The 23655-nt window shown below is 38.4% G+C and overlaps 1 protein-coding gene across 3 annotated transcripts in view; it reads right to left on the bottom strand.

Moving 5' to 3' along the window:
• Positions 1 to 7757: 7757 nt before the first annotated feature.
• The window catches only part of NTN4 (netrin 4), a 178415-nt gene continuing 162517 nt past the window's right edge, over positions 7758 to 23655 (bottom strand). For 2 of the 3 annotated variants that reach the window (XM_031939628.1, XM_031939626.1), the window contains exons 7-10: positions 22917 to 23032; positions 17580 to 17648; positions 13123 to 13293; positions 7758 to 8784 (exon numbers count right to left, since the gene is read on the bottom strand). In XM_031939628.1, coding sequence (XP_031795488.1) covers positions 8648 to 8784; positions 13123 to 13293; positions 17580 to 17648; positions 22917 to 23032 — 493 coding nt within the window. In that variant the 3' untranslated portion in view covers positions 7758 to 8647. The remainder of the gene's footprint in view (positions 8785 to 13122; positions 13294 to 17579; positions 17649 to 22916; positions 23033 to 23655) is intronic. The other variant, XM_031939627.1, reaches the window with a different exon arrangement.

The raw sequence follows: 23655 nt of genomic DNA, 5'->3' as shown, positions 1-23655 counted from the left end.
ACACACCCATTCTTTTAGTGATTTCCTCTGCTTCCCCTTTCCTCCCCTGGATCCTCTTTGACTTAATAAAAATGAGTGGATCTAAAAACTCAAGAGTTTCTTTTTTAGATAACATTAAAAAAAGATTTGGTGTGATTAAAAAAAAGCCCAGCTGTATACTCTGAATTTTTGCTGCAAGCTACTTCATATAATATTTATCAAAGAAAAAAGAAAACACTGATTAAAATATCCACTTGTCTGTCTGTCCTCAAGCCTTCTCAAAAGTTCTTCTGGCTGCTGAAGGTTACTAGGCAGGGCGACATAAAGATAGGGGATGGTGTATGTGTGTGTGTGTGTGTGTGTGTGTGTGTGTGTGTGTGTGTGTGCAGTGAGAGAAGAAGGTTTTTTAGGTCAGAAAAAATTCTTGACCCTTTTGTCAACAATGCCAGTTCAACTCCCTGCACACAAATCGCTGAGACCTTCTTATAATTCAACAATGCTTCCTTCTTTCCATAAATTCATAATTTTTTCCCTTTCTTCTCTCTTTTCCTTCTATGTAACCTCAGACTCCTGCTGGAAAACAGATATATTTTCCTATATTGGGCGGGGAAGAGCACTGGTCAAATAAACAGGCAAAGAAGGAAACTCAGTGTGATTTGTTCAGCACTGAGAGGCTCAAATGACTTGCCACCTGTAGTTAAAATCATTCTTTAAAAAGGCCTGAAGGTGTGTGATTTTAATTGGGTCAATAAGACATGATGTGCTCTTGCATGGATAACACATTAGCCAACTAACTTATTAGAATAGATGACTTTTATCTAATGAATCCATTAGTCCCTTATTAAAATTCACATTTATTGAGCAGAATCAGGAGATCGTGCTACATGGCATGTAGTATGATTTCCTGATTCTGCTCAATAAATGTGAATTTTAATCGGAGAACTGATCTGAAATCATCTCATTGTTGAGAAGTGTCTCACTTCTCAACAATGAGATGATTTCAGACCAGTTCCAATGGTCTTGTGATGAAGAGAGCCATCTACATCCAGAGAGAGGGCTGTGGGAACCGAGGGTGGACCACAACATAGCATTTTCAACTCTTTTTGTTGTTGTTTGCTTGTATTTTTATTTTCTTTCTCATTTCTTTTCCTGTTTGATCTGATTGTTCTTGTGCAGTGATAATTGCATAAATATGTATGCATATATTGAATTTAATATATATTTTTGCCATGTTTAACATATATTGGATTACTTGTCATCTAGCAGAGGGGGTGGAGGAAAGGGGGAAGGAAATTGGAACAAGGATTTGCAAGGGTCAATGGTGAAAAATTTTCCTTGCATATGTTTTGAAAATAAAAACCTTCAACAAAAAAATAAATAAAATTCACATTTATATAAGATTTTAAGATTTTTAAAGCACTTTTCTCAGAACAAAGCTGTGTGGTAGGGCAAATACCTCTTTTTCAGATGAGAAAACCAAGGTCAGTTTTAGTAAAGGTACCCTCACCCCCACCCCATTTCACACTTGCAATAGCAGGCTTTATCCCAGAGTGGGTGACTGACTGAAGTTCCAGGGTGCTTTATGGGTCTGCTCTTTTAAAATTCATGAGTCTTAAGGAGCAAACACTGATTTTTCTGTCCTCAAGCCTCAGGGGTGCCCACCAATGTGTTATAGATACAAGAAGACCAATAGACACAAATGCTCAAAACAATTGGTGTAGTATCAGCTGCAGCTACAAAACATTCCCCCCAAAAACCAGAGGCACATTTCCCCATACTCTGAGTATAGGTGGGAAGTGAGCTGGCGCTGCAGTGGTGGTAATCATAGGAAGACCAAGATAATTCAAGCATCCAGTCCACCGGTCCCACGTCCTTGGCACAGGGCTCCCACTCGGCCGCCCAGCTGGGCTTTTTGATGGACTTGTTGGCCATCATGTCTCTTGATAGGCAAGTAAACTCCATTGCAAGACAACAAAGCCCTCTCCTTGCCCTCTGGTAGAGCTGCAGGGTCCCACTGCACAAAAGGATCTTCTGCTGCAATTGTTCCTCCACCGATTCCACAGATGGCAGGTTTATCATTTAAGAAGTATTCTTTGTACAGCCAATGGAAAACTGCTCTCCGTTTCATCAAGTTAACTCTTTCACACTTCATAAAATTCATAAAATAAGGCAAAACATTTTTATTTTGTACTTTTCAATGCCTTACTTAACTGTCTCTTACTTTCTGGGATTACATCAATTAGGCTGGGGGAAGGATGAGGGGGAAAGCCACTACCATCTCAGCTTCTTAAGTATCAGAAACCAAATCCAGACTCAGGACTTTTGTCTCTAAGGTCACTGATCTTTCCATGATGCTGTGGAGCCTTAAAGGAAGGACAAAACCGATTTGTGATGATGTAGAGACACATTTATAGTAAGAAGGATTTTATCATAGAGCTAATGAAAAAGTCCAGAGTTTTGTCAACCATTATTTTTAAAGTATCAAGTGAATTTTGCCTAAATAGTAGTAATAAATACTCTCAGGTAGTTGTGATGTTAAGTCCCTGAAAAAAATTTTGAGTTTATTGGTTTTGTATGTCTTTAAGATATAGTTAACATTTGATTTCAGAATGTAACCAAAGTGATAATTTTTTTCCACTTGGGAGATATTTTATTGACAAGAAGTTTCAGAAGAGTTATTAAGGAGTCCTTTCAGTTAACTATCCAAATTCAGAGTCCTGATTCAAAAAACTTGGATTTCTTTAGCACTTTCAAAAACTGTAACTATTGAAAGATGACTAATACAGAGTAGCTATGAAAAGAACATTTTGTCTTTGAACTTTTAAAATCTTTCTCTTTTTTTTCCTTTTTTCCCCTCAAGTTTTATCAATACTCTTAGCTTTTATTTTTACCCACAACATTTCCTGATATTGCCACCCATTGAACCCAATTCTTGCAACAATGAACAGTGAAACTAAACTGAAATGAAAATGGTTGTGGTGACAATATATGGGACATTCTGTATCTCTTGTCCTCCAACTTTCTACTGAGGTACAGGAAGTGTGTTTTATCATCTCTTATCTGGGATCAAGCCTGGTCATTGCAATTAATCTGAGTTGGGATGTCTCTGAGTATTGCTGATATTTCTGTAGTTATGGCAGAATATATTGCTGATTTCTGCTCACCCTATTTTGCATTAGTCGTATATCTTTCCATGCTTTTCTGAATGCCTCCTATTTGTTATTACTTATAGTATTCCATCATTTTTATATGCCATAATTTCTTTTTAAAATTTTTATTTTAATTGAAGCTTTTTATTTTCAAAACATATGCAAAGATAATTTTTCACCACTGACTCTTGCAAAACCTTCTGTTCCAATTCTCTCCTTCTTCCCACCCTCTCTCCTAGATGGCAAGTAATCCAATATATGTTAAACATGGTAAAAACATACGCTAACTCCAATACAGGAATACATATTTGTACAATTATCTTTCTGCACAAGAAAAATTAGATCAAAAAGGATAAAAATGAGAAAGAAAACAAAATGCAAGCAAACAACAACAGAAAGTGAAAATGCTATGTTGTGGTCCACACTCAGGTCCCACAATCCTCTCTCTGGGTATAGATGGCTCTCTTCATCACAAGATCATTGAAAGTGGTCTGAATCATCTCATTGTTAAAGAGAGCCACGTCCATCAGAATTGATCATCATATAACCTTCTTGTTGCTGTGTACAATGATTTCCTGGTTCTTATGCCATAATTTCTTAACTCAATCTCCCAAATGATGGACACTCATTTATTTTCTAGACTATAAAAGTTAATATTTTGGTATATATAGGAACTTTTTGTGATCTCTCTGAATATATGCTCAGTAATGGGGTTATGGGTGAAATCATGAACACTTTAATTATATTTCTTGATAATTCCAAACCGTTCCTCAGAATGGATGGACCAACTCAGGATCTGACCAATAACACTTAATGCAATTATCTTTCCACAGCCCCTTCAGCATTGACAATTTGCAAATTTTATCATCTTTGTCAATTTTCTAGGTATAAAATGCTGTTTTAATTTGCATTTCTTTTAATTTTAGTGATCTGGGGCATTTTTTCATGGCATGTCATAAAGACTTTGCTTTAGTTTAGAAAGAAATCATCTATTAAATATGTGTGATTTTCACTTTTTTTTATATTATCAAGATAAAAGAATTTACACATACTTACTTGGAAAAAAAATGCTTCCTTTTCTGTCCACTGCTTTCTTACATTTTTCTATGGGTGCTCTTCTCTGTTAACTGTTCTCTCTCAACTTTAAAAGTTTCTGCATACTGCATTTTATTCTTTCTTACTTCTATAGCTCATGTATCACAGGATTGAAAGAATTAAAAAATACTTTTGAAATCCACAGGTTATTGGTTCAAGAATATCAGCAATAAAATAGTAAGCTAATATACCTGACACATAATTAAACTCCAGAGTTCAGGATAAAGGTAAAAAGTGAAAAAAATCCTTTTTGGTTCATCTTAAATGTAAGTGATAATCACCTTTACCTCTGTGATGAGAATTATAACAGTGAAGAGGGCAGAAGAAAAACTGTGTAATAGAAAGGCTATAATAGGATGAGAGTATGGAGAACTGGGAAGATGGCATTCAACCAATCTATATAATAAAATTATTAACTATGTGGCGCTCACTATCTGTGGAAGAAATGGTGCTTCAATGATAAGTCTTCGATGGAAGAGAGGCAGCATCATATAGTGCATATACAGGCAGTCTTGGTGGAAGAAGGGGTGTTTAAACCCCATTCTTGAAACATATTGGCTATGTGACATTGGGCAAGTAACATTACCTCTCAGTGACCCAGAGAACTCTCTTTGACAGAGTTTCTTAACCTTTTCTGAGTCCTGCACCCCTTTAACAATCTTGTAAAGTCTATGGACTCCTCAGAATAATATTTTTAAATGCACAAAATTAACAGAATTACCAAAAAGCCAAATCTATTTTAATATAATAACATTTTAAAAAATTCATGAATGCAGTAACCACTACTTAAAGATGTTACAAATCTACAATGATAGAGAGAATTTCCTCAGAGTTCCCTATACTAATGAAATCATAGATCTGTACACTTCTCTTGAGAAATGCTATGCAACTGTCCTATAAAGGTGTTGTTCTGCCATCTCTCTCTCTCTCTCTCTCTCTCTCTCTCTCTCTCTCTATATATATATATATATATATATATAATTAAATAAATGAACAGATATATATATCCATCCATCTATCTGTTCGTTTATTTAATTTTGGTGGAACCAAATGATGAGATTAGACAGGGTCTGTCTGTAGATTCCTTCTTGCGTTTTTAAACTTATACCTCATAATTTGCAAATGTATATCATATCTATTCACTTCACTTTTTTCATGTCTAACTTATTTCCTTTTTAGTCATTCGAAAAATACGCCTGGGAATTTCAATGACATTTTAGGCAGTATCAAATGTGATCATAGTGTTGCTGTAGGGAAAAAAAATGATTTTAATCAAATTCTTTGGACTCAGTGTGGGTGTGAGTTGACAGGGACTTCACTTAAAAAAAATTTCCTTGCTGGTATCTCAAAAGACACCCATTTGCTTCCCTTTCATTCCTCTGTGAAAATCTCCCATGCAATATTATAGTTATTCATAACTATTTTCCTTCTGAACTGTGGGAAAGAAGTTGTGAGTAGCTTTGACTCTTTGATAAGGTTAGGTCTGGGGACAGCCTGTCACTGAAACAATGAACACAAAAGCAAGTAAACCCTGGGGACCGTGGACAGAGCTTGTCAGGCGTGGTGGTCACAGTCCTTGTTCTTCCATGTCCTAAGAGAGCGAGGAAAGGATGGAGAATTTTTGAAATTCCTTTCTTCTAACTCTACTGATCATTGAGGGATGGATTTGTTTTGTAAAAAAAAAATGCATTTATTTTTCCCCTAAAGAGTTCTGTTTATCTACACTGTATCTTTCTGTTGAGTACAGATGTACATGGATTTTAGAACTTAACGGTCATTTCCCCATAGATTTGACCTCATTAGTGTAATTCTGAAAAGGTTATCCTATTCTGGGACTTTCCATTGCATCAGATATTAAATATTAGCAACATTCCTCTGGCAAAGCTTGCCTGATGTATTTGGACATTACTCATACAATCTGCTGACTAATAAAGCAGAGAAGCAGATGGTGGAGAGTTTTGGGGAAGGGGTGATATTGGGGTGGGAAAGGCCATCAGAATAATTAGGAATGAAAAGTTCTCACATGTATGTGAAGTCACAAATAAAAGCTTCATTTAGTTTTCTGTCTCGGTGAAGGATACCTACTCAACAGAGGGCCACCCAGGCCCTTTCTGAAGACCTCAAGTGATGGAGCACCTTTTAATGTTTGAAGGCTCTGGACAACTCTCGTCATTAGGAAGTTTTCCCTCCCACAGCACCAAAGTCTACTTCTGCAGCTTTCACCCGAAATTCTGATTTCTGCCCTTTGGGACTAGGCAGAACAAATATGATCGCCCTCCAAGTACTTGAAGACAGTTATAATGTTCCTTCTGAGTCTCCTCTTTTGGTCTACAAATATGGATGATATGGAAATATGTTTTGCATGATTTCACATGTATAATTGATATTATATTGCTTGAGTTCTCAGTGGACAGAAGAGGATCAAGTGGGGAGAAGAGAATTTAGAACTCAAAAATTTTAAAAATGTTAAAAATAAATAAAATGAACCTAAAAAAAGACTGTATAGGGTGAAAACTTTTGGAAATGATAAGAAAATTAAGATCCAGTACATTTTAAGTCTAGAGCTAATTATTTTTAAGTCTAAGAGCTATGAACTGAAAATAGATTTTTAATTATGTGAAACATAAATTATGTAATCCAGGAGTTTAAGAACTAAACCTATATGTAGTACATATATATGCATATATATGTAGTTAAATATGAATCAGCACTGTCAAGATGAATGAGATAAAGTCAGCAGAGAGCTTTTCCATGTAAGGTTAAGTCAAAAGCTTGGGGGCTGATGAAGAAAGATGATGTTTGTAGAAATACAATCCACTGGAACCAGCCTCCACTATAAATCTCAGGAAAACAACAACACAGAAACTTACTATGTATGACTATATGTCAGTCATTTAACCTCTGGGATTTACCTCAGTTTCCCCATCATGAAAATGAATAGATTGGAAGAGGTGATCTCTAAGACCCATCCAGTTTTAAATCTAAGTAGTGGATTTTCTTTGTTTTCTCAATGAAGGAAATGGATTGAGCTAATTTCTTGTGAAACTAAAGCACTTTAAAATGAAGATCAGGAAATCATATTCTTTTATTACATATATGAAATATAAAAACAAATTAATCACACACAATATATATATATATGTATATATATTTTTGCAAGGTCCACAGGACCTTAGAAAAATATGTTCTGTATAGAAGTGATATAATGCGATTCTTACAGCATTGAAGTTCATTTTTGTAGACTCAAGTACAGAAGAGGCTGTAGGTAGTGTTTAAAAGGATTACAGAAGATGAATAATGACAAAATTGGTAATTATTTGGTGAACTGTCACATACATTGGTGATAATAATGGAGAGAAATAATGATCATATATGCTGCCAATAAAGACATGGAGGAAAACCAGTTTAACATTGAGACAAACATCAACCACAGAAATAAAATAAATTCTATTTCCACAATCATTTTTGAATTGCTGGCTTGTGCAGTTGAATAAGTGGGCTTCTCTGTTTCATTTTATCCAGGCAGAGTTCTTCTTTACTGATGATTATATCATCTTATTTTAAAGTCTTTTCTTGTTTAATTTATTTTTTAAAAATGTTTCATCACAGCATATATCTGCAGGATCTAAACACTGGTCTGAAGTTGGGACTTCAGTGCAAACACATTTACTTTTTAAAGATTGCATCTTCAGAAAATTTCTCCAAGCGGTCGGTGGACAGCCTCTTTTACTGTCAAATTTCATTCCATACTTAGAGGGTGTGGGTGGGCGCTTCAGTTCCTGGAGTTTCCCCCTCCCCACCACCCCCATTATCTTCTTTCCCTTCTCTCAGTAAAAACTCCAAACTTCCATAAACAAAGTGGTAGGCAGTAAAGTGCTTTATACAAGGAAAGATTATTTACATGTGGAGAGGATCCATTTAACATCTTACAGACCAGAGTTCATACATAGTGAACAAAATAAGGCTCTTTTAAGAAATACCTTTGTTGACACGGGGTCCTTGGGGTGCTTAGCTAGAATCCTGCTAATGCCTTTAAATAGCATGAAATGCAAGCAACATCTTAGATGCTGGTAGGTCTTAGACACATAGTCTTAATGGATAACTGCAAAATATTATGATGCTATTATAGTGCTTCCCCATCATATATAAATTTCAGAATCAGTCCCATAGAGGCCAGTTATCAACACCTTGTTTAATTTTCTATCTCTTTATGCAAATAATCATCAACTTTTCCCAGAGAAGTTATCATATATAACTTAAACATTTGTCAAAGAAGGGATCAGATGAAACCTATTACAATACTTCTCTATGCATTTTGGCACTTTTTTTTTTACATTCCAGTTTCATTTTTGAGGTGTCCTCTCCATTAAGTTTGCATTTTGTGCATAGAAAAAAATGCTATTGGGGACCACACACCTTTGCCGTTACTTGCAATCTCTTTTGAGAATCTCCATGACTCTTCTTCCAAGAGCTGGTTTCCAGTGCTGAACGAAACTTTTCATATTTACAACTAGTCTTCCGGTTCTTACATCTTCATGTCCTGCGATAAGGTACTCCAAACCTAAAGGTGGAGAACCATATAAAGAAGTATGCAACATGAAGCCTTATTTCAAAGAGAAAGCCAGACCAATGACTCCATTCTCCTCAGTGGGAGCAAGGCCCATCAGGAAGACCACTGATCCGGACCACGTATTTAGCAGATACAGAACTCACCATTCAATTAATAGACCAGAGCATTTGAATAGTATATGAAAGCGTGATTTTTCCTAAATAATTATTGAATTTGCAGAGAAAAATAGCTTAGAAATATTTACTGAAATTTTAAAAGGTGTGCCATTTTTGGGGCCCTAGTTTGTTTTCCTGTATTTTGTACTTTATGTACACATACACACACACACACACAGAGCTATGAAGTTTACAACAATTATGGCTAGGGATTTGGATACCTCAGAAATAAATTGGCTAGAACATGTCTGGACCTTTGAGAGCCTCTGAATGTGGAAATAGCAGAACACCAAAAAGCTCTTTTGTTTTTCTTATTGCTGTTACAGATCTAGTCATTCATTCACTGCTGATTCAAAGAGCATTTACTGGGTGCTTGGCACTGGGTGCTGTGAGGGATAAGAAGGGAGCTGATACGGTTTCTATTGCAAGAAGTTTAAGATCTAATTGGGCAGACAAAATATACATACATGAATCTGCCAAAGAGGAAAAACAAAAACATGACAAAGGCCTTTTGAATAAATTTTTTTTGAATAATTGCTATATTTCCAACTGTGATGAACTCGGTTGACTCTAACTTAGCTTGGCAGAAGCCTGGTTAGGAAGTAGTCCACTTCCTGGAGGGAAGTCAAAACAAAAGTTAAACCATTTTTCTTTGTATTTACATTAAAAAGTCTAATGCCTTTAGTTTTTACATCTTATTCATTTTCAAATATATCTTTCCCCACCCCTCAGCCACCCAGCAAGCCTTCTCCTGAACAAAGATTAAAAAAGGAATAAAAAAACTGGCTTAATAAAACCGACCAATACATCAAAAGCCTCTGACGATGATATACGCGACATTCCACACATATAGTCTCCCCACCTCCATCATGAAAGGAGGGAAAACTTTTTGTTCTTGATGTTTTTTCAAAAGTCAGGGGAAGTTTCCCCCTTTAGTGCTCCCAGCTTTCATCTCAGGATAACAGCATTTTTCAGAGGGGGAAGAGCTCTCGCTGCCATCTGCACCCTCAAACCCGTGTGTTAAAAGGAATCCTCACAAACCCATCCTCGGCATGATCGCCCAGGCTCAGATTAAAGACTTCAGGTGAGGGGGAGTCACCCCTCCCAGCAATGGCAAGCCACATCTGCCTGCTGGCTCTGGCTCTTCCCTTTACAGCTGCAAAGAAGCCTCATCTCCGCTTGACCCCCAAGCTCTTCAGATGTTCCAGGATGTTTTGGCTCTGGATAGTGGGACATTTACTTGGGCCACAAGAGCTCTGGCAACTCCTTCTAGCTGCCATCTTTTTTTATCCCTGGAACCAATTACCGATGGAGGTAGGGGATAATAGCTTCTTGTTTATATCTGCCATCGAAGGCCTTCTGACCTAGGGCTCTTTGCATGGGACTAGTGCTCCAGCTTGGGTTCTTAGGTCCTAATGCTCAGTCACTCAGTCATGTGGGACTCTTTCACAGCCTGCTAATAGGGTTTTCTTGGCAAAGATGTTGGCGTGGTTTGCCATTTCCTTCTTCAGTGGACTGAAGCAAGCAGAGCTAAGTGACTTTCCCAGGACCAAACAGTTAGTAAAGGTCTGAGGCTGCATTAGAACTCGGGTCTTCCTGATTCTGGAATCAGCGCTCTGCCCACTGAGCCATCTAGCTGCCTCCTCTTAAGCCCTACTTTGATGGAAAGTTAGATGTGGTGTCTTCTACCTGAGAACCATGCTGGCCGAGTCTAGAGCGGCTCTACAAGGCTCTGGACTTTAGTTTATTAGCACCTACATAAGCCAGGGATTATGCTAAGTACTGAGACCACCAAAAAAGAAAAAAAAGAAGCCAAAAATAGCCCTTCTTGCCTAGAAGCTCACACACAATCTAACATGCAACAATCCTATACAAGCAGGATATGGACAGGGCAGTGGTCTCGGAGGGAAGGCACTAAGGAGAACTGGGAAAGGCTTTTTGCAGAAAGTGGAACTTGGACTGAGACTTAGAAGAAGCCTGAGGCGGAGATGAAGAGGGACAGCATTCTAGGCATGGGGGAACAGCCAGGTGATGACTCTTTGCAGTCTGTGCTGGTTGAATAAATACCAAACTGTGATGAAATCACAGATCTATAAGTATTTTATGAAAATGATCCGGACTTCCACTCTGACTATCATTTAATTTTATTAAGGGAAACAACAATGTAGTAGATCTATACAGAGCAGAAGCTCTTTATTTTTTTTCTGTGAAAGCAAACTAAATCATTCTGTTCTTCTTACTTAGGTCAGGAGAGCTCCTGGGAGTTCTTATTTACCACCGGTTATGAGAAAGTTGAAGAGATTAATTTCTTTTGATAGGTAAGAAGACAAGAGATTGGTTCCCAGTTCCATTTCCATTAATCAAATGACCTGTCTCTAAGCTTTCTTGAAATAATTTGATATCTAATTTTCATTCACCAGCAATCAGTACCCGTTCCCATCTTGGCGTGTTTTGGACACAACAGATACACAGTCAATGCTTACTGAATGAATGTGTAAGTCTGTTCATTTACTTACATTAACTCCTGTTAATGGTGACCAAGGTGACTTCAGGAGACATGTAGGCACAGAAGGTTTCAGAATTTCCTTATCACTCTTTTTTTGGCTCCAGTTTTTTGAGTTGTAAAAATGGAAAACACAGTAAAATAAAAGACTGTCTGGCTTTACTTTGGCCAGTTCCAATCTTTTCTTCAAAGCGAGTAAACATGTTTTCCAGAATTCTTTGAATAACTGCTCTTAGGTTTCCAATTGTGATGAACTGGGTTGATTCTTTTGAGTCAGTTTGGCAGAAACCTGATTAGGAAGTGCAGTCTACTTCCTGGAGGGTGGCTCAGATATTTAGAACTTTTGTTTTTAATGCCTTCCTAAGAATCTGGGCATTTAAAAAAAATCCTGGCATTGTAACAGAATTATTGCTGGCAGGAGCCTCAAAAACTGAAATCATTGAGCAAATACAAATGTAATTAATGATCTTTAGGTTCCGGAATTAAATATTTAATATCCTACTTTCTGATCCATTTAAATTTGTTCCCACTTAAACTATTATTTTAGATATTTTAAATAATATTTTTAAAAGTATAATTGATGCTTTCCATCAGCAGAAATACATAGAATTTAGATGAAATTTCGAGATAGGGACAACACTAACAAACTCAAAAGGAATTTCATAAGTTATTTTCTTCATTTCAATATTTCTGAGGAAAATTCTTTTAAAATTATTATTATAATTTGATATTGGTTTGTTCCTTTAAAGCTAGAGGTCTGAAGAAGTTTAATATAACTCGAAGACCTGGCAATACTGGAACATAAAGGAAACAACTGGTCCCAGCAATGGCATCCAAACAGATGATATTCACATGAACAAGGGAATGAAGAGAATTTTCCTGGAAATATTCCATGCCCTGCTCTCCCTCATCTTTTAGGTACAATTTTATTTTCTGAGTAATAAGGAAACTGAAACATCTCCAGATTTTCCTCTACCAATATCCTCTGCTTTTTTTTTTTTTTTACCATCTGCTGTTTTTTATTTGAAATTGAAATTATTATTTAATGAAAGACAAGATAAGGAATGAAGGTTGTCCCCCATTTTCCTCCCCACTCCCGAAGAAAAGGATGCTTTTTGCTTGAAAATAAATTAATTCAATATAAGTTTGTGGATGGAATGTCACATTTGGATTTCCTTTAAGAAAAGACTTTAACCATGGGACTGTCATAAGACCTAGTTTTCACATGAAGAGCTCCCTTCCATGACAGAGGGCTCTAACTTGGTAAATTTGAAAATGTTGTATTAGTTTATGGAGCACAAAGGTGGAAACAAGCATTTTTTAAAACATTAATTCAAGGTGAACTAACTGAATTGTTCCCAGAATTTCAAAGACAAGATGGATGCTTATTCAGAGTTGTGGTTTGGAGAATAATAGTCATTATGACATCTCACAATTACACTTCAATGTTTACAAACTGTTTTCCTCATTATATCTCTATAAGTATCATTATTTCTATTTTATAGAGGAGAAAACCACTGCCACAAGGTCACAGCATGCAATTGTCAGTCGGATCCTAAATCCATTAACCTCAAATCCCGTGGGTTTTTTCCATCTATATTAAGAGGAGCACATCTGTAGAGACTGAGTATGTATTCTAATTTTTTTTCTTTAATAAAACCAGATACTCACCAGGATTAAGGATTGGGCAAGTGCATCCTCTGTTGGTCCAAGACTCTGGGTAGAGTGTTCTCTTTCCCCGTAGAATCTTTAATTTGTTGGATTTCAACACTTTTTTGATCTTCACATTGACTTCAGCATGGGAGCCTTTATCATGAGCTGATAAAATCTTTATTTTTAGCACTGTATTGACCCAATTCCAAAAGGAGAAAAGCAAAAAAAAAAACCCATTATATACACAGTTCAAATTTGTGGAGCAATGAAAATATTAACTACGGAGGAGTATAAAGGATAAATATCAATGTTCCCCAGAGAATCAAAAAAAAAAAAAAAAAAAAAAAAAAAGACAACCACAAGGATATATACATTTCTTTTTTGGGATCTAGTCGTGTATTTACTTTCATGATTGGCTATAAGCTCATTGAGGACAGGGGCTCTCTTTTGCCTCTTTTTGTATTCCAGTTCCCAGTATGGTGTCTGGCACCTAGCAGGCAATTAACAAAGGTTGACTGACTGAATGAATCAATAGGCTCTAAATGTTGGATTTAGTTAACAGGTATCTATTAAGAGCTTGCCATAAGCCAAGCACTGTGCTAAGTGGCTGGGGGCACAAAAAGAACAAAAAGCAAGCCTTCAAGCAGCACACTTTCTAATGGGGGAGATGACATAAGAACACTCTGTACACACACAATGTGTCTGAGTAGATGGGGGAGATCAAGGATATTGTCACTCAGGGAAAGTGACGAGCCCAACTCCTAGTCCCCTCGGTAAGGTTGGGAGAGCAGCTTATGTTGGGAGGATGGATGCAGAAATGTCCCCCTCGGTCGGTTCTTCAAGGTGACGGCATTCTTTATGACTTCCCTGGGCACCGCAGTCTGGAAGGGTCTGTGATTGGGGGAAAGGGGAGGGAGATGCGAGGAAGTGTTCTCTGGAGAGGTCCTTTCTATCTCTCCAGGGTTCCCACAGAAGCTTTTTACTGTGCGTGGGACAGAGACCTCTGTCCTAACTGCTGCTACATGTAATCAAGATGTGGCTCCTGAGGGTTCCTAAGCCAGGACTGTGGGATTCTGTAGGTGAGGGGAGGGTACAAAGGTGAAGCAGACAATCCTGAGGACATTCCAGGTGACCTGCAGGTTAGATGATGGCTGATTTAGAGAGCTGAGAGACCTCGCAGCATGGCAGGGCAGGGAACTGCAGTGAAAGAATGGTTCTGGCTGTATGCTGCAGGGAGTGGGGTTGGGATGCGAGGTCCTTGGGAGGGTGATTTAAAGTGGCTGCAGGAGAGACTGAGTACACCCAGAGCTCAGGAGTCCCACGGCTGCTGAATATCAAAAGGAATGTATTTGGGATTAAGGCAATGACAGGCTCCCAGAGAGGCTGTGAGGATCAAATGAGGCTATACTGGTAAAGCACTAAGTACAGGGCACTTGTAAATGTCAATATTGTGCTCCCTTCTTTGTGATCCTCCATTTGAACAAATCACTAGTGTACAAGAGCAAGATGGGAACTAGAATGAAAGCCTCGAAGGCAGGTGATTCTAAATCTGGAGTTCATGAAATTTTTTTTAATATGTTGATAACTGTATTTCAATATAACAGAATTTCCTTTGTCTTCCTATGTACTTTATTTGTGCATTTAAAATCATAACTCTGAGAAGGGGCCCTTGGGCTTCCCCACATTGTGTGAGGGGTTCATGATCCAGAAGAGGTTAAAAGTCCCTGCTCTAAGGTCAGCTTCTGCTCTGAGCTTTTGCCAGTTTTTTTCCTTAGCAGTGAGAGCTTTGGGTACTTGGAGTGACCTGAGAAGGGGAGGGTGATGGAGCCAGATGGGAACTTAAAGCTCATCAAGTTAAACCCTGATCTTACACCCTTCCAGTTCTGACTCTCTTGATACCTCTTTTCCTGCCCAACTCCTCATCGTGATGTGTGACAACCTGCTGACTGTACTCCCAACCCTATACCTCCAATTCTTTCGCTTTCTGGGCTAAGCTCAACTTTGACTCCTTAAAGACTGCGATATTCTATGACTTGCAGCCATGAAACACTGCTGTGAAGATGCTAGAAGCCTAGTGTCCCCAGAACACTCCAGGCTACTCGCGTCCTCCTGTTCATTTCTGGATCCAACTCATGAATTGGTAGTGTTTGTAGAAGAGGTATATACTGGTAAATGAGCTTTATAGTTTGTCCATTAACTGCGTATCACAGTCTGGACAAAGTGGGGATTGTTCATCCACTTAGCTTCCCTGTGTAGATGATTAATCCAAACTTTTTTGAACTCTTATGGCTCAAACTGAGAAAACTTTATAATGCTGTGGGACTGGAGACAATCAGCAAAATGAAATCTACAAAGAGAAACATCTGAAGGAATTCATTATGAGAAAACCCTTTTCAATTTCTGCTCTGTTCTGGACCTCATCCGCCTCTGGGTGAGTATTTACCTTCCTATTTTGTGCTTTGCTTGATAAAACTCACAGGATTGTCCTATAGGGTCATCTTCATTATTATAATTTTCATAAAATTTTATATCATTCTGATATATGAAGAAGAAACCTTGTCAGAAGAGAGCTTTTAGAATTTTATTCCACCAAATCACTGTAGGTCTGTGCTTATATGAGTGGAGAGGAAGTATTATACAGGAGAAATCCTGCCAAGGTAGAAGATAAAATAAGATTTAGCAGTGGACTGGAAAGACAGGGTGAGTGAGAGGACTGGAGGATGACACTGAGGTTTTGAGCTGCCTGGAAGAATGGGGGTGCTCTTATCAATAACAGGGAAGTCTGGAAGAAGAGAGAGGGCTGGGGAGGAAAGATAATGTCTTTCATTTTGGACATCTCATGTTTGAGATGTATTAAGAGACAGTTGGTGTTGTAATTCTCAGAAGAGAGGTCAGGGCTGACTTGGGAATCATCTACATGCATGTAAAGTGACGAGATGACTAAAGAGCGAGGGCCCAGGGAGAGCCTTGAGGAATCCCTTTAATTAGTGGACAGGCCCAGGATGAAGGTATAACGAAGGAACTGTCAGACAGATGTCAGGAAAACCTAGGAAAAAGAGAGTATCTAGGAGAAGATGGTGATCAGCATTATCAAAGGCAGCAGGGAGATTTAGAGGGATGCAGACTGATAAAATGTCATTAAATTTGGCAATGAAGAGCTGACTGGGAACTGTGGACTGAGAAGTTTTAGGTGAATGATGAGGTCAGAAACTAGATAGCAGGGGGCTTACAATCAACTCAGTGAGAGGACAAGTAAAGGCACCAAGACCTTCTCGAGAAATAAATACAGGAAGACAGATTTGAGAATATAGCAGAGATGGATGAGTATTTTTTTTAAAGTTTTTTTATTCCTTTGGTATCTTCTCCTCTTTCAGAAAGCTTCAGAATCAGTTCTTCAGGGCCTCAAAATTACATTATTTTTCCCCTTATATATATGTGGCTTAGTCTCATATGAGACATCTGAGACTGTGATGTTAGGAATTGAAGTTATGATAGCCCTAATCTAAATAGTAAAAAGAACGTTTTTAAATGTCTTTTTTTCCACTTTTTATCTGGGTGCTATCCTTCTAGTTAAGTCCTTAAATGCCCTAAAGATGATGATTCTTAGGTGGGTCTCTTGACAAGCTTTCTTTAAAATGGTATTTTCCACAAGTACATTTCACTGTTTTATGAAATGTAGCTGCTCATAATCTTCCCCCAAAAGATTTTACAAAGGAGTTTTATGTTCTAAACTCGTTCCTTTGGCCACCATATATTTCTTTTTTATTTTTAATTGTAATTTAAAATTTTTTTGAAGCTTTTTATTTTCGAAACATATTGCAAGGATAATTTTTTGCCACTGACCCCTGCAAAACCTCGTGTTCCAAGTTCCCCCTCTTCCCCTCACACTCTCTCCTAGATGGCAAGTAATCCAATACATGTTGAACAGGCCACCATATAGTTCTACTTTGCAAGGAGATCAAGAGTTTTACTGGTTGAACTGATTTTTAGGCTCTCATATTTCATAGCAAATAATTTGTAACTATTAAGTTCTTTGGGGAATAGTTATAAACAGCATCAAGGATAAAAGCATTGGATATGGAAAAAATATCTGCTTGGTCACATTTATTCCATGTCCAGGTAATACAGTTTTAAACATCCCCCTACTATTTGTATTTGATAATTGTGTTTGAGCTTGAATGTCAGAAGCATTTATTTTCATTTCACATTTTCCACCCTCTTCATTTATGTTTCGTCTCATTCTCATAAAAGTTTGGTGCTGCCAGAGACTACATTGGTCCAATACTGGGTTAGCCTGTAGCAGGGTCTTTGGTAGTACCACACAAGACAAATATTTATTAGGGCCTGAGATAGGCTACATCAGGATACATAGGATACATTTCTAAGGCCTCTTTAGAGTTCATTCATTCTAGATTCATCTAGAATATTGATGGTTCTCAGGAGCAAAGAAAGCAATTTTTTTTCTTGTAACTCACCATATGAATACTTCATCCCACAGAAGATTTTGGGGTTTCCTAACGATTGTTCTTTACATTCACATTTACCTAAAAAAAAAGTAAACAAAGATTCATCTTTATTAGCAGTGTAAAGATGGAAATAAGTGACAAGTAAATTCAAGGAACATAACTGTGTCCTCTTAAGTTATTCCCTTGGAGTGCTTAAGAGATCAATAGCCACAAACACAAATGATAATTATTTAGACACATAGGAGAACAATGGAGTTGCAGAACCATTTAAATGAGCTAAATTAATTTGACAATGGAGGGGTGAAGAGAGAAGGTGTGGGTAGTGTCACAGAATTTCAGATTTCTCACCAATAGCAGAAATTCCCTCTGTAATATTACCCACACATGGTCATTCAGTGGCTTTTAAGACCATTAGTGATGGGGACCTCTGCACACTCTCAGGCAACCCTAATTGTTAAGGCTTCTCTGTTAACTCCTACCCAAGCTCCTGATTCTGTTCTCTGAAGTCAGGCAGAGCCAGTTTAACCCTTCTTCCTCATTAAAGTCCTTCAAATATCTGAAGACAGATAAAGCGATCTCCTGGTTCTACTCACTTCACTTAGTAGTAGTTCATGTAAGTCTCTCCAGGCCCTTCTGAAATCATCCTGCCAATCATTTCTTATAGAACAGATCATTGTACACGGCAACAACAAGACTATATGACGATCAGTTCTGATGGACGTGGCTCTCTTTAACAATGAGATGATTCAAGCTTGTTCCAATGATCTTGTGATGAAGAGAGCCATCTGCCCTCAGAGAGAGGACTATGGGGACTGAGTGTGGAACACAACATAGCATTTTCATTCTTTTTGTTTTGGTTTGCTTGAATTTTATTTTCTTCCTCATTTTTTTCCTTTTTGATCTGATTTTTCTTCTGCAGCAAGATAATTGTATAAATATGTAAGCCTGTATTAGATTCAACATATTTTTTTTTTACCATGTTTAATGTATATTGGATTACATGCCATCTAGGGGAGGGGGTGTAGGGAAAGGAGGAAAAATGGGAATACAAGGTTTTTCAAAAGATCAATGTTGAAAAATTATCCTTGTAGATGTTTTGAAAATAAAAAACTTCAATAAAAATAAGCTTAAATAAAAATAACAATAATATTCCATAACATTCATATACCATAACTTATTCAGCATTCTCCAACTGATGGGCATCTACTCCGTTTCCAGTTTCTTGCCTGACCATTTTTCTAAAAGGTTGGTGGGTGGAACTAGTAGACTTAGTCCTCATTTCCTTTTTTTTCTCTCTCTGTCCCTCACCAAAGTCTTTAAGATTGAGAGAAGTTTTATTTTTAGTTTAATTTTTAGGACTGGACAGATATGACCACATAGTAGGCAAAGGAGAAGAAGGCAACAATGAGGGAAAGGCAGGATAATAGGTGGTATACCAAGAGCCTGAAAGGGATGCATTGGATAAGTTTATCTTGGGAAGAGGGGGATGCTTTCTCCAAAAGAGAAGATAAAGGCAAAAGATAAATTGTGAGATGGAGAAGAGAGAACTTAAGAGCCTGCTTCTTCTAAGTTGGAGGGTAGGTCATCTACATGAGAATGAAGGAAGTTGGTGTTGGGCTGTGGCCTTGAGAAGAGTGGCAAAGATAGGCAACAATTACTGCAGAGAATGTAATAGGGAGACCAATTACAAAAAGAAGAATTTCCAGTGAGCACTGATGTCCTAATTTGAGGTTAAATAGCATGAATTTGGAGTGCAGCCAATCTGCTTAGGTTCTGTGACTTTCCTTAGTTATTCTAGAAACAGAAGCAAAGAAAGCGGTGGGATTTATCTATTACTGGAGTTGGTAAGGCGGGGAAATCACAAGTTTAAGGGAGAAAAGGAAATCTAGGGTCTTGGATAGAAGATGGTTGGCTGGAATTATGGATTCTAGGTTGAAGGAGCAAGGGAGAGATGAATCCAGAAATAAGCTGATAGACTGGGAAGAGCTGGAGATTGTAAGGAGAGAAAAGGACATTTTATTATGAATGGAATTGGCTTGGTATTTACAATACAATGGGTTATCATTTTCTCAGTGCCAAGCTAAAAATGATTTGAGAGCAATTAAGGTCTGAACCTCTTTGATGTTATTTAACTTTTCACATGTTTGCATATTTTATCCAGTCCTAACCTCCTCCTTTTTCAGGCAGGAAGTCAACTGGATTGTAGAGGAATGAAGGGCATTGATAACAGGAAGAATAATGAAGTAAGAATTAACTATATTAACATACTAGCAGAAAAATAATTTAGTTTGGAGATTTATAAAATCATAGAGGGGGAAATATGATAAGTGTGAGAAATTGGATAGAAAATGCTAAAGACTGCGTTTCATAATTTACACACATTATTTGATTTATACAGCTTTCCTAGCTTTTCTGTGGCACTTGTGATGAGGGAAATTTTTTGTCTTTTTTGAGAGAAAACTTACCAGTAATATTTAACCCATGTATTTTTAAAACCATGTTGGCTGGGAAATCCTTTTAAACAATGGCTGATGGGGTTATTTCAGAATAGCAAAGGCCCTACCAAGAGTTCAGAGAATCTGATATAAAGTCTAAAAACACACTTGTCTTAATGCTCAGGACAGGGAGAACTCAAATTTTCTATCCAGCTTAAAAGCATCAACTTGTAACCATGACCATACAACTTTACAGAAAATGGTTGTTTTGGTAGGGGCTGATAAGGCCGAAAAACCACAAAAATTCTGAGTGAGTCCCACTTTCTCCCCTTTCTAAGACTATAAACTGAAGCCCTGTGGCTAATCGGCATCGGTTCTCCACACCAATGGAATCAAAGGTTTATTCCCTATGTATCCCCCCCACTTCCTGAGCAAGACAGAGAAGCCATGAGATAATGATAGGATGCAGGACAGGAGTCTGGGCTTCTAAGCTCCCCCATAGGCTAGTGGGTAAGTTCTGCGACGTTCCTGAGTTTTATTGTCTGAAATAATAGGTGTCTGGACCAGGAATTCCAAGTCTCCTCTGACTCTAACATCCTAATAGTTCTTTGATAATTAGCTTGAGCAGGGAGAGGCCCAAGAATGTCATGGAAAGAGCAAGATGCTTCCCAGCTATGGGACCAGGGGAAGTGACTTAACTTCTACTTGCCTCATTTGTTGTCATCTATGAAATGGGGATAACGGAGCTGTCTGCTTCCCAGGGCGGTGTGAACCAAATGAGACAATGTACACAAAGCACCCTGTAAATCTTAAAAGCATGTGGTAAAGATGGGCAATTATTATGAATTTTATTGCAACTGTAGCTCAGTGTCAACAGGATCCACAGGCATCCCAACAGGGGGCACCTTCACGTTCTCCTCCTAAAAGAGCTCAGTAGGGAAATCAAAGCTGACTCAAGTGATGGGACCAAACAGTGGGAGAGCGAGCCAGGTATTCCGAGGGGGCCTTCGGAGGCCTTCACAAAGTCTGCCAGAGACCCCGGCAGGCCCCTGTAAGGCACTCCAGAGGAGATGCTCTTCTCTTTAGGTCCAGGTCTATAAACACCCTGGCACCCCTTTGGCTGCTTCCTCCTGCGCCTTTTTCAGAAGCCCTGAATAACAGCACTAGAACTGTTAGCATTCTGGAGTGTGAGGAGGTCTGAATTTGCAGGCCCAGCTCCTATTTGAGATGATGAAATTTATGATTAGTCTGTGGTGGAGCCCAGAAGCCAGGTCTCATATCTCCCAATAATAGCTAATGTTTACAAAGCAACTTAAGGTTTATGGAGCACTCTACCTAAATGATTTCATTTGATCCTCAAACCAACCCAGTGAGATAAGGGCTAGTATTATCTCATTTTACAGATAAGAAAATGGAGGTGAAGTGATTTGTTCAGAAGTGCTATTATTATTATTATCTCATTTTACAGATAAGAAAACTGAGCTAAAGTGACTTGTTCAGAGTCACCCAGTTGTGACTGTTCTATCCATTGTACCAAGAGGATTTCACCACCTATGAGATTTGTAACCTCCTTTCCCTTGATTGGTTAGATGGCTTAAGAATTGTCTTATCTAAACATTTTTTTTCTTTTTCTTGTGGTCTATCCGGTAATGAGCCTCTAGGCCCAGCTTCACTCTTGGCAGAGCCTTTGGGAACCCGGGGTCACCCCCATGCCATGCAGAGGCTTTGGAATAAGAATTTCAGAAATTATGGTGGCCGAATATTAAAATTCAATTAATTATATATATACATATACATATATATATAATAATTAAAATTAAAATCCTAAAAACTAGGATAAAGCTTTGCTGGTGAGGTCTTCACTTAGCTGTATATTTTCAAAATCTGGAAGGGGGAAAAAACCTGCAGCTCTCCTATACTGGGTTATTAGAAAGTTAAAGAATTAGGACTGTTTACACTACTGTAATATTAGTCCAAGCCAATTTTGTTGTTCAGGAAATGAAACATTTCAGCTGATGCTCTGTACCACACAAGAAGTTGTGGGAAGTAAGGCTGTCCTGTTGGTATAGGCCCCAAGTTCCTGGGACAGTGACTCCATGAATATGGGGGGCAGATACGCACAGCTGTTTGAACCCAGATCTCACTGTGCCGGCAACGCCTGCGTGCTCGGGACTCGGAGCTCCTTGCTGGAAGGGATGCCCATGGGAGCTCTTCTCCTTCAGAGGAAGACGGCTGTTTAGCAGGAAACCGAACAATAACTGCTCTGAGCTGGAGCTCACCCAGATGAATTCCAGATAGTCTTCGGGGACATCACAGACAGCACAGCTGTTAATGTGGATAGCGGGGTCTGGAGTGGCTCTGGTGCCAGCACTTTGTTACATACCTAATTGGTCGGATGCCAGCTCCCTAGTAACATGCATAATTGGCTAACTGAATGGCACATAAGCTTACAAGTCTGATCCTCAGAGATCTTCCCGACCAGACTGTAGCAGAGTCAGAGAATTGTGAATGGCACGATATTAAAATTATGCAAGAATGCTTCAAGTGCTCATTAAGTGAGCAGTAAATAATTGCAATTACAGAAATCAAATTAGCATTCAGGGGAAAAGTTTTGGTAGTAATCACTGATATTTTTTCTCTTCTGAACTTTGATATAATTTAACATTTTTTCTTCCATTATTCTTCCTTTTGTGTACTAAAAATTCTTGCTACATAAGCCTTTTTTGTTCAAATTCATGTCCCCCAAGAGCTACACATTTGTATGTTTTGTCTCACGTCAGAACTAAATAGTACCATCCATTATGCTGTTTTCTCATCCCTTGCAAACAAAGTTTTTACTCTTGGGTATTAAAGATTACTCTTGCTTAGGACTGAACCAGGAAAGAAGAGAACCGATTGTCTTTCCTCTTACCTGAATGTCGAAGAGCTGAGAATCCTTGTTCATCTTCCCATTCCCAGGCTGGTTCACTCTGGTTAAACACGGGATGGAAGTCTGGAAGTTCATGGTACCAGTCAATGTCTGCGCTGCTATAATAAAGTCAAACTATGAATAAGAATATGTCACATTGGTCAAAGAACACCAACAGGTAGTTTTTGAAACAAGCAGCACAAATGATGGACAATTATCTGAAAAAAGTGTTTAGAATCAGGAATCAGAGAAATGCTACCATATTGGAAAAGATGGAAAAATTCAAAGCTGTGGGGAGCTGTGGAGCTTATCAAGCCACTGTGAATAGGTCTAAGCACTTTGGAAATCTGTATCCGACCCCAAAGTGACTTAAGATACTGTTTTTATCCCTTGATCCAGGTGGCTAACCTAAGGAAGTTATTACACCGGGTGAGTGAGATGACTGCCTTGGTCTCTAAAACTGTCTCACCAGGGGTCTGTTTTCCACCACGTGCTTTCTGCTACTCTCTTTTTGACAATTTGTAACTCCTGTGTCCAGAGTGAGAAGGAGGCCATGAACTGAAGTGGGGAGAGGCTCATGGGCCTGGAGATTCTGTTTGTTTCTGTTCCCTGGAGTTTCCGTGCTGGGGGTGACTCCCCAGGGACCAGGAGTTCAGTCAGTCAGCCAACTCTGTCCTGAAGTATGGAGAAGTCAGGATATGTGGAGCTTGAGCCCTATGGGATCCAGAACTTAGAAGTGGGC

Source organism: Sarcophilus harrisii, chromosome 5 (genome assembly GCF_902635505.1).
Source record: "Sarcophilus harrisii chromosome 5, mSarHar1.11, whole genome shotgun sequence".
Taxonomy (NCBI): Eukaryota; Metazoa; Chordata; class Mammalia; order Dasyuromorphia; family Dasyuridae; genus Sarcophilus; species Sarcophilus harrisii.
The sequence above is the reverse complement of the archived record's forward strand: the minus strand, read 5'-3'. Positions and strand labels throughout refer to the sequence as shown.